General features: G+C 29.5%; 2 protein-coding genes across 2 annotated transcripts; both read right to left on the reverse strand.

Moving 5' to 3' along the window:
* Positions 1-793: 793 nt before the first annotated feature.
* Positions 794-1,842, reverse strand: LOC117934070 (acidic endochitinase-like). Its single transcript, XM_034855669.1, has one exon. The coding sequence runs from the start codon at positions 1,836-1,838 to the stop codon at positions 945-947; it is 894 nt and encodes a 297-aa protein (XP_034711560.1). The 5' UTR covers positions 1,839-1,842; the 3' UTR covers positions 794-944.
* An 11,838-nt stretch (positions 1,843-13,680) lies between these two features.
* LOC117933066 (acidic endochitinase) lies at positions 13,681-14,727 on the reverse strand. The gene has a single exon (XM_034854431.1). The coding sequence runs from the start codon at positions 14,694-14,696 to the stop codon at positions 13,803-13,805; it is 894 nt and encodes a 297-aa protein (XP_034710322.1). The 5' UTR covers positions 14,697-14,727; the 3' UTR covers positions 13,681-13,802.
* Positions 14,728-16,963: the final 2,236 nt, after the last annotated feature.

Here is a 16,963-nt window from a genome sequence, read left to right on the forward strand (position 1 = left end):
AAAAGAAAAAAATCAAAAAAATAAATATTAATAAAATAAAAAAGTAAGAATAGTTTTTTGACAAATTTTGGGATTTACAACCATTTTAACAAATTTATGAATTTATCTATATATTTATCTAATTACCATATGATTATCACTATATTGTTTATCCCCTTAATCCTTGTCCATTTTTTCTTACTTGATTATCATTTTGATTGTTATTTTTTCCACCGTGCCTTTTAGATTAATATATGTGTATTATATGCTATTATGATATGATATCCATTAGTTAATTAATAAATTATTTGTTTTTCATCAAGAGATCGATATTAGTTTAGGCTTAGTAATAACCTCGTCTTAGACTGAATTATGGTTTTAATTTTATTATTTTATTTTAAAAAAAATTAAAATAAGATAAGTAATAAGCCTTCATGTTTTTCTAAAATAAAAAAAATTAAATATATATATATATATATTTATATATAAGGAAAAATTATAATTTTTTATTTAATTATACAAAATATGATAAATAATATTATTTTTAGGGTGTTAAGAACATGATATGTATATTGAACTTAAATTCTATAAGCTTAAACTTTTAGAAAATCTCATCCACCTAAACTTTTTAGAAACTTAAAAGAAATTTTAAAAATAATTTTTAAGTATATGGGATAAATCTTTTTTTTTTTTTTTTTTTAATTTTATACATTAGTAAAATATAAAAATCATTATTATGATTTTATATTTGTAAAGAAAATAAGAAGTGTATTGAAGTGAGACTAATTGGCATCCATTGAAAATCGTTGGCCCATTTTAGGTCGGAAAATCCAAGTTCATAATTTTTCATACTATATTCTCCATAATTTTCTCTTTCTATTTATCCATACATTCATCGAGGATGAAAGCTTATTCAATCTATTACTACTACTTATATAGATAGACCAAGCAGAGAGAGACCCACTTCACACCCTGCTCTTAATGCTAGAGCTGTATCCACTCTGATCATCATAGTACTTTGACCACAGCATCACGCCTCCATACTTGGCTGATCTCTTAATGACCGGAAGAATTCGAGAGGTCAACACATTGGCCGGAATAAACCCACTTCCGGCAGCTGCAGAGGATGCCGGCAAACCCAAGAAGATCCGTGAATTTATCGATGAAGTCCACCGGTTCCATGAATTCAGAAGCTTATTGGTGTTGCCAGTAGTATACTGGCATGGGGGATTGTTATAGAATTGCACCCAGACACAGTCAAATAGGCCAGTGTTAAGGGCAGGGCCCAGGAACCTATCTTGGAATGGGCATTGAGGGGCTGCAGTGAGGTATACCTTCCTTCCACGCTTGCTGAAACCCGATAAGGCTCGAGCAAGGTTATCCCAGTACTGGGTCGAACCGAGCTCGATGTTGAAGTCTACGCCATCTAATACTGCATCACCTAATGGCCGAGACGATGATTTTCCTCCCAAGAAGTTGTTCCACAGATAATTGGCAACTTTTTGGGCATCATAGGAAGAGGACAGAGAGTAATTTCCAACCCCACCACCTATAGAGAGCATGACCTTAGTGCCTCGATTTTGGCAGTTTCTTATGCCGTTACTGACGGAGGTGCAGCCATTGGAAGCAGAGTTGCAATGGCCTGCAAGGTTGATTGCAGGGGTCCGGCCATTGCCGAACTTGTTGAGGAAGGCTATGTTAACGTAGGAGTATTTGCCGGTGTCGCAGGTTTGAGTTAGGGTCCCTTCATTGCCGTTTTGGCCCCAGTAGATGGCGATGCCACCGGCATAAGAGGTCTGGAGGAAAGCTAGGACTGAGAGGGAGATGAGTAGAGGTATGGATTGGGGGGTTCTAGCCATTCTTGAAAGAGCTGGTGTGGCCTGTGCTTGATTAATGTGTGTGGGGGTGAGCCCTTTTTATAGAGTTCTAGAGTTGAAGGTCGTGACTCCCAAACTTTAACCGAGTCATGTCTTTTCTCGCTGGCTCCATAAATATTAACAAATAATAAGATTGAGAGAAGCTTCAAGACGATATTAAAATGTTATGATAATTGAGATGGGCTTCTAGAGACAGATAAATGGAATGGAGGAAGAGTGGGAGACAACCAACATAGGATGCAAGATAAATATTAACAAATTACGGGATTGAGATAAGCTGGTAAAGAAGATATTAAAATGTTATGATAGTGAGATGAGCTTTCAGAGATAGATAAATGTCGATGGAGGAGTGGGAGACAATCAACGTAGGCTAGAAGTTTCCCTTGAATGTTGGACATTTTCAGGACCTCACCAGTCTTTTGGCACGAGTCGAACTCCATAAAAAACTCGAAAATCCATTAGTAGTGCATTTGATAATATTTTTACTTCAAATGATTTTAATAAAAATATTTCCCTTTAAAGTGTATTTATTAGAATCATCTAAATATTTATTAAAAAAAATTATATTTTTTAAAATTTTAAAAATATTTCTTAAATTTTATCAAACACCTAATAATTTTTTTTTGTAGAAACATTTTTTAAGGTGAAAACGCTTCCAGATTTTTTGGCAAATGTACTCAAGTTTTGTCACATACGTGTAACTTTCTCATCTTATAGTCAAAGGAATCCAGTTGAGTGCTTGAGAGACTTGGTTGAGCTGGGTGAAGCTGGTAGCTGGTTCCATTGAAGTCCTCTCCACCGAGCTTCCAATGCCACTGAAAATGTGAGAAGTGGCAACTGGTGGGGCGCTTATCTCTTGACTCTGTCTTTCCCTAGTCTGAAGGAAACATGATTTGTTTAAGAAGATAAGCAAAGCGATTTGGTTGATTGGGAGTCAATGATTCTGCTAAACTTCACATATATGTGAAAGAAAGATGACAAAGACAGGGCCTAGTTCCTTGCCGGCCGGATGCAAGGCAGTCGGCAAAGAGCACCAAAGACAGTTTACTGACGATAATGGCATCATAGTTCAAATGGTTTCCATTTTCAATACATGAAATGTAACAACCCTGTAAATGAGATAGCTTTTACGTTCTAAAAATACATTTATATAGTTTCACAACGACACCATGATATCGTGTTTCATAAGATTGCAAGGCCATTTGGACAAACACCCATTGTAGGATGGATTGACTCTAATATAATTTATAATGACCCTTACGAAATGAATTAACTCTGATATAATTTATAATGATCCATTTCTTCATATGGAGTGGACAAATTGTATAAAAAAAAGAGCAAGTCATTACATGAAATGTTCAAAACCCGAAAACAATTGTGTTGATGGGGTTAAATCCAAACAACAAACATATAGCAAAAGAGCTTTTATGGTAGCATATAAATAAATGGAAGAACAACCTATTTTCTTAGTAGATATGCTAGCGTAATTTTATTAGATTGAGGAAGAAGAATACAAAATTTCTACATATATGTATTATTTTGGGGCTCTTTTTTTTCTTTCATTCTAGTGGTTTGTAACGATATGAGTCCATACTGTGTGCAGGGGATCACCACCGCCACCGCTCATATAATGTTTGTTGTTTGGAGATAAAAAAAAAAAAAGCCCGAACTGACTTAACCATCGGAGGAGGTTAACTCGGGGCAACATTGGGTAAGCCTTGATTTGCAGATAAAAACGTGCGGCAAGTAGAGGACTGCAGTTTAGGAAATTCAGCTCCAACATCCCATACCATCAATTAGTTATATATGAATTTCTTTGGCTCAAATTATGGAAAAAAAAATTATTTTATTTCGTAGGCTAATGTAGATGGTGATAGACTCTTAAAATAATTGTTTAATAAAAAAATAAAATTTAAAAATATTCTGAAACATCTTCACAATCATCAATGGTGGCAGATGTCTTGTGAACCAACACATGACTTTAAATATTGCTGACTCAGATAAGGTTAAAATAATTTTTGGATGCCAACATTTTATTTTTTAGAAAATAGATTTTTATTTTTTATTTATTTTTTATACTTTTTAAATATAAAGGGATAGAAATTAATATATTTCAAATAACTTTGGGGTTAATCTAGGAATGATCCCGATAAACATTTTTTTAATGTATAATAATTTTTATTATAGAAAAATAGTTAGTGTTTCATGGCATAAAAAAAAGGATTTTAAGAATATTTTTTATATTATGTTGCATAAAAGAAAAATAATTTTGGAAGAAACATCATTGAGTTAATTCAAAAATTACTCTTAGTGATTATTCGAATTTTTAAAAGCAATTTCTAAAATATTGCCTAACATCTAATTATTGTAAGAAATTTTTTTTTCAGACATTAAAAAATATTTTTAAACCTGTGATATCTTGAACGGGTTAATAACGGTTGGAGTTGGATTTGGGTACTCAAGTAGGGTTTTCCTAACCCAATCTAACAAATAAAGAGATGAGGAGTTTCTCTCACTCTCTCCAAAAAATAAAAAATAAAAAAAATACTTGTAAAAAAACTTTTTCTTTATAATTTCATCTTTTTTTTTCTCTGTAAAAAAAAAAATTAAAGCATTTATGATGTAAAATAGAGCGCTTTTAAAATTTTTATAATTTCATTCATGACATGACTTGGGGTAGAGAATTCATAGGTGAAACAATAAATCTAGATTTGAGCACTTTAGAAGATAATTCAATGCCTTTTTTTTTTGGACAATAAATTTTTCATATTTTTTCAATAAAAAGTTTGAAAAATATATAAAATTTAAAATAAATTTTATTATATTTAATTTTCTCGATATTTTTATAATAAATCAAATAGAAGAACTTAAATTACTTCTAACTTATTTTTTGCATTAGGTTTTGACCATATCATGTGTGTTGGTACATGACCAACAAAGAGGCATCCAACTAACCTTCGGGTGATATAGACAACTTTTTGAACCTACATAAAGGAATGTCCAGATGAGTTTTTCGGATACATCCCTTTGAAGCTTAAGTCAAAGATAGAAGACTTGAGTAAGAGATTTTTGGAAAAAGTTACAACATATCTTTTCTGTTATGAAAAATGATTATTTATCATTGCCCAAATGTAACATCTTCTCAGGTGTCTTAAGTGTGTCTTTGACTGTGCGTTTCTGTCTTTAATGCTAATGATTGCTGACTCATAATAGTTGTTATATCTTGATGAGCTTTAATGCTTGACATTTTATTCTAATAACAGTTGCGTAAATCAATGCACAATGCATTTAATGTTCGTTGCAGTTAATGCTTGACAGGCAAGAATGCATGGTACCTAGCTGTTTGTATCCGTTTGTACCTTGGGATGGACGAATAATACCTCATGACTTTTGTGTTGAACATGCCTTGCGTTAGATGACACTTAGGGATCATGCTAGATGACAATAAGCGTTTCACAATACTCACAACGTGAAAAACCCATGAGTTCATAGTAACACATGACGCTTTTGTGGTTCAAACCTATAACCATGGTTCCAACTCACGAGTCTAACTTATGATACTAATTTTTGAATCAAATCAAGATATGCTTAAGTCAATTATGATATTCAACCATCATTATTTGAATGATCCATTTCTAAGCTTAAGAGTGGTATTGTTACAACACAATAATGTTTTTTTTTTTTTTTTTTTAATTCATTATATGACACAAATAGAATATTAGATGATCAAAATCCAATCTAAAATTTTAGCAAATTTACCACAAAGTAAAGAAGTGACTAGAAAAGGAAAAACAATCATAATAACTATGACCAAACACTTGGATGCAAACAAATAAAATAAGGAGATGGATCATGATTACAAAAAGTTGGTAGAAAATCACACCTTATGCACTTAATCTTACTATAAAGATCAAATATAATAAAAAGTGATTTTCTTAAAAAGTTGCATGATTTTACACCTACTTGAGAAAATTTGGGTGTTGTCTACCACTTTGGAGATAACATTTCTTTTTCATCTTTTATTTTTTATTTTTTTACTATTTATCTTGGCTATTGGTGATTGGTTAATAATTAGTGAACTAAAAGGAAAAAAATTTCCTTTCATAGTTTTTTTTAGCCTTTTTGATGTGATGTAATTATTACTATTTAGAAATGGTTCCACATAACACAAAATAATAATAATAATAAATATTATTATTATTATTTTATTATTAAACTCAATTAAAAATAAATTATTATTATATAAAATTTTAATTTTTTATAATGGATGAACTTTTTATGATCAAGCTATTAGAACTCTATGAGATCAATAACAAACACTACTATATGTGCTAGTTGTTATGAAATATTGTTTTCTTTAATAGTTTTCATTTATAAAATACTTATTAAAAAGTGGACATTGATCCTTTTTATCGGTGGAGGTAAGTGGACATGGCATCATTCCTTTTGGAAGTGGTTTTTGACTTTTTATAGCACGTGGCCATAAAAAAATATTTTTAAAATGAAGAGGATATGATTTAAAAATATAGGAGAATCATTCCAACAGCTGGGTCATATCTTCTCACTTTAGATATTATTGTTACGGTATTTGAGACTGTCGGTGGTGCCGTTGGCGGGGCGACGGATGCCGGATAGGGATTATAGGGACCCCTCCCCCTAATGACACATGGCGCGCCTCACTGTCCGAAACAACTCATCCCAACTCCCCTTAGAGGACACGTGGCGCGCTCCCCTATTCGGACTTCCTCAGGAAGAATCACACGGCACTTGCGAACATCACATCCAGACGATAGCATATCCTATCTGGATATGTTGTCCGGATTATTGACTAAAGTGAGCGTGCCTTGCTACGGAGCCTGACACAGCCTACGTTCAATGATGACAAGTCACCTCCCACGATCTCACAGCCGCCCATAGGGTGATGATGGCCCTGCCACCACTTAGAGGTATCATGACGAGTCAAAAAGTCTCCCCACCATTAAAGAGGGAGGCAAAACTTCTAACACTATATATAAGGACCTTCACACAAGGAGGAAGGTAAGCTTCCTATACCTAGAAAAAGGTCAATTGCTTAATCTCTCTAGCCATGACTGACAAAACCACCGGAAGGTGTGTCCGGACACCCTGTCCGGACATCTTTTGCAGGGACAACTGAACCAGAACTTAATCTTGGTTGAAAGCGTGCGTCTATTTAGCAGCTACGTGGATCATCGGGACGCAAAGCCTCAACAGGGATGTGGCTCGACGGAGATTGGAGCCGATGATGGAAACGAGGAAGAAGACGACTGTGTGGTGGTTCTCACTTCTCATTGGGTATCTCCAGTGGGAAGAAGGCTTGTTGAGGGCTTCCAAGAAAATGGTAAAAAAAAATAAAAAAATGGCGGCAGAAATTTGTGATGCGGGTTAGTGATATTTCTAAGATTTTTTTTTAATAATTTAATTTTTGTCACTTCGGATAAAAAAACAATAATAATTTTTATATAAAGTAAAAAGGCTTGATTATCAAAAACATTTTATTTTATTAATTTTTTCAAAATTTAAAGTGATTGTTAAAAACATAAATAAGTTTATATTTTTTATATAACAGTTTCCGTTTTTAATATAAAAATTGTAAACGAAAAACAAAAAGTGTCAAAACAATATCTTATGAGGATAATTTCCTATTTTTTGTTTTCAATAAAGTCTTAGACCCTATGTGATAATTATTTTGAAAACAATTTTAAAAAATAATTTTTGAGAACTGATATTTTATAAAACAGAAGTCTGCTTGAGAAGTTGAAATATTTTTAATCCATTTTAATATTTTTAAATATATTTTAAAAATGATTTTTGTGTTTAAAGTTTTATTTTAAGTCATTATGCATATTTGTACAATTATTTTTTTAAAACAATTTTAAAAAATAAAAGTAATTAAAAATAATTAAAAGATGTTCTTTGAAAACACCCCATTTTATCTTCTTAAGAGCAAAAAACAGAAAATAGTTTTTTAATAATCAAATATATTTTTCAATTTTTTATTTATTTTATAATAGAATATTGAAATCGAAAATAGTTGCCAAACATATCTTTCAATTTTAAAATTTTTGAAAATAATTTTTCTGGATATAATTATTTTTAATTTTTAACAAAAAACAAAAAGTTTATCCAAATGATTTTTTTTTCCCAATTTTATAATAAACAATCAAATAAAAAAACATTAAATTTTTCCTTACCAATTTCTTTGCCTTGAACTATTTAGAACTAAAGCATAACCTATTCTAAACCCAGATCTGTCCTGCCCCAATGCAATATAAGCCCATTTGTTATTAGCTCGATTTAGGCATGGCCCATTATCAGTTCCTAACCCAGTGCAGGCCCCAATGTAGACTCGTTCCCTGTTGGCCCAATATGATTTGGCCATCTTTTTCTTAGCCCATGTTCTTTCAAGTCCATCATTATTTTTATGTTTACTTTATTTTTATTTTTTGATTTTAATTTAATTTTTATTATATCTTTTTACCTTTATTTTAGTCTTATTGTAATGTTTTGCTGTGGCTATGATATGATTTTATTTATTTATTTTGGATATATTATTAATATGGATGACAATGAGATGGATTTAGGATGAATCACCTTTATCCCAATCTTCTTCTATTTATTTAAAATAATTATCATCTTTATCCCATTAAAAAAAATTAAACAGGGTGAGGTAGGGTGAATATGCAAATTTCTTATACCCATCCCATCCTGTTTTGTTTAATTTTTTTGAAAGACTTTTCTTTAATAAAAACATTTGAAAATTTTTAATTATATTAAAGTAAATATGTTTTATAAATAATTAAAATATTATAATTTTTTATTTATTGAAAAGTAATTTTTTATTATTGTTATATATGTTAAAAATTAAAATTTGTTGAAATTATTTTTCATAATTAATTTTATATACAATTGGAGTGGGAATGAAGTAGGACAATGTAATATTTAAACCTACCCCAAGTTTTTAAAAAACCTTATGTTTGCTCTTAATCTATTTATTTAAATTTCGAACTCGTCTCATTAGAGACTAGAAATACTCGAAAAAAACTTGCGCCATTTCTATTCCTAATTATAAAGCTTGTGGACAATTTTGAAAACATGACTCATGTTTTCATTTGAATGCTAACTTCACGTTACCACATGAATGCATATTTGGATGGATCGGGGGAATGACCTAACTCTAGCTATAGTGGAAATATCAGTAAGGTAATACAATATGTTAATATAATTCAAACTTAACATGTATTTTATGAGTTTAGATAAAATATAATCTGAATCAAATTTGTATCAATTTATATAACTTATTTAATAATTAATTAATTTTTGAATCAATCTGCATGACATAAATATAATTTGAATGAATCCAATTAATAATTTTACTAATTAAATTTAAATTATTTAACTAATATTTAACTCATTTTAAATAAATAGATTAATTATGAAGTTAAAACGTTAATCATATAGATTTATACAGGACTGTATGAGAATGAGAGAGGTGAGGGGGGAAGTCGTCGGAAGTGGCTGCCGCCGGTGGGGGCCACCGGCTGGCAGTGGTGGTGGCGGCAAGTGAAAGTGCGGGTGGATGGGTGTGGAAAAGAAAAAGGGGAAGAAAGAAAGAAAGAAAAGAATAAAAAAAAACTGGTAAAAAAGAAAAGGGAGAAAGAGAAGAAGGAAGAGAGAGAGAGAGAGAGAGAGAGAGAGAGAGACTGAGAGAGAGAGAGAGCGAATGGGGACGGCTGGAGATGGGTTTTGGGTGATAGGCATAGGCGGAGAGAAGACGGAAAAAGAAAAGGAAGAAAAGAGAGAAAAAGGAAAAGGGGAGAAGAGAAAAAAAGAGGGGAGGTGGGAACGGAGCCTGAGTCGGATTTGAAATGAAAAAAAAAAAAGAAAAAACAAGAAAAAGAAAAAAAATTAAAAAAACAAAAAAAATAAAAAAAAATAAAATAAAATTAAAAGTGAGAATAATTTGAAACAAATTTTGGGGTTTATAATCATTTTAACAAATTTATTTATTTATTTAAATGAAGTTAGAATATCACTATCTAACTTGTCCATTTACCAAGTTCACCATACTTTATAGATTAATACATGTATATTATATACTATGATATGGTACTATTAGTTAATTAATAAATTATTTGTTTTTCGTCAACTCAAATCGAGATTAGTTTGGGCTTAGTAATAACTTGACCATGGACCGAGTTATGATCTTAATTTTATTATTTTATTTTTAAAAATTTTAGAAGAAGATAAATAATAAGCCTCCATGTTTTTCTAAAAAATAAAATAAAAGAACCTTTTAAAGCTATGTTTGGTATATGAAAGTTCAAAGAAAAAAAGAGAAAATTTAAAAAAATATATATAAAAGAAAAAATATAAAATTTTATTTACTTATACTAAATATAATAAGTAATGTTGTTTTTAGGGTATTAAGAGAATGTTATCATGTTGAACCTAAATTCTACAAATTTAAACTTTCCGAAATTTCTGTTGTTCTATAACTCTTGTACCTAAACTTTTAGGAAGATTAAGAAAGTTTTTAAAAATAATTTTGAAGTACATGGGTTAAATCTATAGTTTTTAATACAAGAGTAAATATAAAAAATATTATTATGATTTTATATCGGGAGAATTGGGCTTTAGACCAAATGGCTTTGATAATTAATAAAGAGTCCTTCAAACACCCATAATTGATTTCAAGGATATGAGATGAGAATAGACAAAAATACCCACTTGACTCATTTTTGTCTTTATTCTACCACCATTCACATCACACAATTCTTTCTTATTTAACCATTTTTGGATTTTTCATTATTTTTTAAACTCTTTTATAAATAATTGAAAAATCAAAATTATTTTTTTTATTTTTAAATTATAAATAAACAAAAATTATATTAATGATTCAAAGACTATTTTGAAAAATACTTTCTAAAAAAATATTAATTTAAATAAATAAAAATTACATTTTACATTTATTTTTATCTTTTATATTTTAGAAGTAAATAATTTAATGATTAAAATACTATTTAAAATAAATATATTCACTATTTTAATTTTTTATATTAAAAAGTATTTTAAAGTTTTTTTTACTATTATAAAATAAAATGTTTATTTTTTTTAATCTTCTTTTTTCCTTATTTTAATAACTTTTTTAACATGACTTTTAGTAATAAGTTATATGAAATGTTACAAATTTGTTTATTAAGGATTTATTTTAATGATTTGAATTAATTGAAAATTTATTAAAATAAGAAAAAGAAAAAGAAAGAAAGAGGATGGATGGAAAGTTTTTATTTTAAGTACTCAATTAAAATGTTTTCATATAACCGAACTTTAGAAGTGGATTATATCAATACATAGTAGAGATTGAATTTTTCTTATATAAAAAACAAGTAGTTAAAAATTTATATAGATTATATTTGAGTTTGGTTTTAAAATATTTTTCTAGTTTTTATTTTTTATTTTTAAAAATAATTTTTATTTTCTATATTGTCTCTTTTTGAGAATATTTTTAATTAAAAAATGAAAACTATTTTTTAAAATGAAATTGAAAACCTTGTTTAGTACTATTTTTTTTATATGAGAATAAAAAAATAATAAATTTTATTTATTTATTTATTTATTGCATCACTGTACAATTGTATTACATTAACTGTATAAGGGAAATGTATTAAGTGTACAAAGGTGTACAAGACTACCCTTTGTGAAATATTATAATCAATTATGAGTCATTCCTTTATTTTTTTTATCACTCATGAATTGTACATATATGTCATGCACTTTATTTAATTTCCACATGGAAATTCCAATATTTTTCCTAATAATAATATTTGGAGAAAAATTTTTTTGACCTTAAATCATCTACATCTTCTCAACTAAATCATTGAAAATATGGTTAAACATTCCTACGTGGACACATAACTTAGGAGGGATATAAAATTTGTGTCATTGTACAAGGGTATTACACTAAGTGTACAAGGGAAATGTACTAATTGTACAAAGGTGTACAAGATTACCCTTTGTGAATGATTTTAATTGATTCTAAACTACTTTTTTATTTTCCTTGTTACCCAATGATTATACACCTATGTCATGTACTTTATTTAACTCTTACATGAAAATTCTAATATTTTTCCCAATAATGATATTTGGGGAAAAAAATTAACCCTAAGTCATCCACCATTTTCTCAACCAAACCATTGAAAATATGATTAATACACCTACATGGATATATAAATTAGGAGATACATGAAATTTGTGTTATTGTACAAGGGTATTACACTAACTGTACAAGGATATTACACTAACTGTACAAGGGAAATGTGCTAAGTGTACAAGGGTGTGCAAGGTTTCTAATAGGTTTTATAGGATTTTTAAATAACTTGAATTTGACATTAAGACGATTATTGATAGTTTTGTTTTTCTTTTTTTACCAAACTATGTCATTAAGATATTCTCTACAAAAATTAACACATAGGAAATAAAATTAAAATAAATCATGTTTGAATTGTTCATTATAAGTAAACTAAATGAAATATATATTTTTACTATTTTGCTTTTGTAAATATAATTTCATTGTTATCAATAGAGATTAAAAAAATCATTTTTAAATGGCATTAAAAATAAACAAAAAATATTTTTATAACATTTTTATTTTTTAAAATCATTAATTTAAATTATGAAATTAGTTTTAAAGTTAAAAATATTTGTTGTAATTATAGTTTTGAAGATTTCATGATTTTTATCTTATTACTTTGAAAAAATTGCTTTAATAAGAAAGTATTTATTTTAATGGTTTTAAATATTTAAATATTTATTAAAAAATATTTAGAATTAGTGTGGAGAGCAATTAGGTAATTCTGGAATGGAGAAATTTTGAATATTTTTGAAGACTTTAATTCGGCCAATTACCCTATTTACATTTTCAAAATTATTGGAAGGTTGGTAAATTAGACTTATAAATATTGTCTTCTTGATTAATATTATATATATATATATATATATGCATGTGAATATTTACATTATATTAAAAAAAATAATAAACACCATGTGCCTAATTTGCAAGTTAGAAAAAATATATATATATATATTTTATGAGGTATTTAAAAAGTATTTATTATATGTTCTATAAATTTGAAAAAAATATAATATTTGATGATATCTAATTTACAAGTTAGAGTAAACAAATAATACTAATATTTTAGGAGTTGTTTAAAAATTATGTAATATATATGAGAAATAATATAGGTTTGAAATAAAAAATGATATTTATTACATATTATGTAAGTTTGAAAAAAAGAATAATATTTGATAAGGTTTTTAAAAGTTATTCACTTCAAAAATACATTTGGTAATAATAATTTTTAACCATCTTTCATATTTGATGAAGAAAAATGATTCAAGTTGATTCCACTATTAAATAGGTGAGAGAAGGGCAAAAGAGTCAAAGAGAGAATGAGAAAGGTGAAGTGATTGGTTAGTTTTTTCATTTAATAGTCAAGGGTATTTTAGGGATTTTTTAAAGATAATATCCTTACTCTCAATTTCCACTCTTTCATTGGGTGTTGGGCTTAAATATGAAACTTATATGGACCATACATTAATTTTTGGGCCAGCTGAGTCCAAAACACAATTTTCCCTTTTATATTTGCAAAGAAAATAAGAAGTGTATTGAAGTGAGACTAATTGGCATCCATTGAAAATCATTGGCCCATTTTAGGTTTGAAACTCCGAGCCTTCTTAGTCCCGCACCCGGCACCACCAGGCACCACTAGAGCGAAATTGATATTTAAAAGGAAAGACAAGGTCAACTCTTCATAATTCTTCATACTATATTCTCCATAATATTCTCTTTCAATTTATCCATGCATTCATCGAGGATGAAAGCTTATTCAATCTATTATTACAACTGATATGGATAGACCACCCAGTTCACACACTGCTCTTAATGGTAGAGCTGTATCCACTCTGATCATCATAGTACTTTGACCACAGCATCACGCCTCCATACTTGGCTGATCTCTTAATGACCGGAAGAATTTGAGAGGTCAACACATTGGCCGGAATAAACCCACTTCCGGCAGCTGCAGAGGATGCCGGCAGGCCCATGAAGATCCGTGAATTTATCGATGAAGTCCACCGGTTCCAAGAATTCAGAAGGTTATTGGTGTTGCCAGAAGAATACTGGCATGAGGGATTGTTATAGAATTGCACCCAGACATAGTCAAAAAGGCCTGTGTTAAGGGCAGTGCCCAGGAACTTATCTGGGAATGGACATTGAGGGGCTGCAGTGAGGTATACCTTCCTTCCACGCTTGCTGAAACCCGATAAGGCCCGAGCAAGGTCATCCCAGTGCTGGGTCGAACCGAGCTCGATGTCGAAGTCTATGCCATCTAATACTGCATCACCTAATGGCCGAGACGATGATTGTCCTCCCAAGAAGTTGTTCCACAGATAATTGGCTACGTTTTGGGCATCATTGGAAGAGGACAGAGAGTAACTTCCAACCCCACCACCTATAGAGAGCATAACCTTAATGCCTCGATTTTGGCAGTTTCTTATGCCGGTACTGACGGAGGTGCAGCCATTGGAAGCAGGGTTGCAATGGCCAGCAAGGTTGATTTCAGGGGTCTGGCCATTGCCGAACTTGTTGAGGAAGGCTATGTTGACGTAGGAGTATTTTCCGGTGTTGCAGGTTTGAGTTAGGGTCCCTTCATTGCCGTTTTGGCCCCAGTAGATGGCGATGCCACCAGCATAAGAGGTCTGGAGGAGGGCTAGGACTGAGAGGGAGATGAGCAGAGGTGTGGATTGGGGGGTTCTAGCCATTCTTGCAGGAGGCTGTCTGGCCTGTGCTTGAATAACGTGTATGTGGGGGTACGTCCTTTTTATAGAGTTTTAGAGCAGGGGCTCGTGACTCGCAAACTTTGACTGAGTCATGTATTTTTTCGTATAGGTCTATAAATATTAACAAATTACGGGATTGAGATAATCTTGTAAAGAAGATATTAAAATGTTATTATAGTGAGATGAGCTTTCAGAGATAGATAAATGGAGGTGGAGGAGGAGTGGGAGACAATCAACATAGGATGCAAGTCTGTATCCTGGAAGTTTCCCTTGAATGCTGGACATTGTCATCACCTCACATTTCTTTTGGAATGATTCTAACGTGCGTGACTTTAGTTCAAATGACTTTTTGTAAAAGTGTTATTTATTTATTTATTATTTTTTATTTATTTATATTTCTTTTATAGAATTTTCTATTAAAAATGTATTTGATAGTGGTTTTAAAAAATATTTTAAAATAAATTTTGTTAAGTATTAAAAAGATTAAAAATATTTTATAAAATCACTACAAAACGGACGGACTCTAATTGTAAAAATATTTTTAACATATTCATTTATTAAGTGTTTCTTTGTATCCTCTGTGAATTTGACAATATTTTTACTTTAAACGTTTTTAGTAAAAGTGTTTTATTTGAAAGTGTTTTTAAAAGAATAATTTATTTAAAAAATATTTTTAATATTTCTAATAGTTAAAAAATCAAAATTTTAAATATTAAAAAAATTAAATGTACTTTTAGAATCATTATCAAATCACTTTTATTATAGTACATTTGATAGTAATTTTAGGAAATATTTTTAGTCTTTTTAGTACTTTAAAAATAAAATTTTTTAAGTATTAAAAATATTAAAAATACTTTCAAGAATCATTATTAAATAATGATTTTTAATATTTTTAAAAATATTTTCTAAATTCTTTTACACACTTAATTTTTTTAAAAAACAATTTTGACTAAAACTACTTTCTAGATGAGTTTGTCACTTACATGTGACTTTCTCATCTTACAGTCGAAGGAATCAAGTTGAGCAGGGTTGAAGCAGGCTGCTGGTTCCATTGAAGTCGTCTCCACCGAGCTTTTAATGCCTCTGAAAATGTCAAAAGTTGCAACTGGTGCGGGGCCTATCTCGACTCTGCTTTTCCCTTGTCTGAAGGAAACATGATTTGTTTAAGAAGATAAGAAAATTGATTTGGTTGACTGCGAGTCAACAAGTCTGCTGAGGAAACTTCACATACATGTAAAAGAAAGAGGACAAAAATTACTCGCCGGCCAGATGCAAGGTCGTCAGCAAAGAGCACCAAATACAGTTTACTTACGATAATGACATCATAGTTAAATCAAATGGTTTTGATTTTCAATATATGAAATGTAACAACCCAAAGCTACCCCAATCTCAGTTATTGTTTTTATAATATTTTATAATGCATCTTAACTTATATAATAATATTTATTTATTTATTTTAAAATTATATTATATATATTTCATTTCAAAAAATAAATTTATATTTATTCTTTTATTACTATCTTAAAATTTTATCTTATTTGTTATTTAAATTTTTGTATAAATACATTAAAAAAGTTTTTTTTTTTAAAATAGATTTTGAATTATGTAGTCCAATCAACCTAAATTTAACTTGATCAATTTGAGTCTAATTTGAATAACCCGAACTCAATCTGAGTTTGAAAATATGAAGTTTGAACTTGAGTTTGAATATCTCATGTTAGAGTTTAGGTGAGTTGAGTTCGGGTTGATTATTTCTTAATTTGGGTTGGCCTCGGGTTAGTCATTAATCTAATCAACCCGTCCAAATTGTAACCCTAATATAAAGTAAATTTATATATTTTTTTATATAAAATTATTATTACTTTTTATTTTAAAAAAATATCCAAATGATTTTTTTAAGGAGGAAAATGTTGCAAGAAATCGTGGATATTTCGGTCAGTCAAATCGCTACCGTGCACCCTCAAATTTCTCCTTCTTTTGTGCTGTTGAAAGGGGTTTGGGGTTCAACGCTTCCGACTCCTAGGCAAGCTTGTCCTTTGTTGAATAGATTATACTTAAAATATATATTCAAAGTCATCGTGTAAAGAAATTTTTAAAAGAATATTTTAGAGAGTAAATTAAATATAATTATTTTATAATTAAATAAAAAAATTTCTATTTATTGATTACTAAAAATATAAAAATTATCATAATAATTTTTTTCACAGTGTTTTCAATATCAATAATGAATGAATTAAATATTAAAAATT

This window comes from Vitis riparia, chromosome 16 (assembly GCF_004353265.1).
Source record: "Vitis riparia cultivar Riparia Gloire de Montpellier isolate 1030 chromosome 16, EGFV_Vit.rip_1.0, whole genome shotgun sequence".
Lineage (NCBI taxonomy): Eukaryota > Viridiplantae > Streptophyta > Magnoliopsida > Vitales > Vitaceae > Vitis > Vitis riparia.

Excerpts from the sequence above, each read along its gene's own strand:
- LOC117934070 (XM_034855669.1), bottom strand. The coding sequence starts at position 1,838 with ATGGCTAGAACCCCCCAATCCATACCTCTACTCATCTCCCTCTCAGTC.
- LOC117933066 (XM_034854431.1), bottom strand. The coding sequence starts at position 14,696 with ATGGCTAGAACCCCCCAATCCACACCTCTGCTCATCTCCCTCTCAGTC.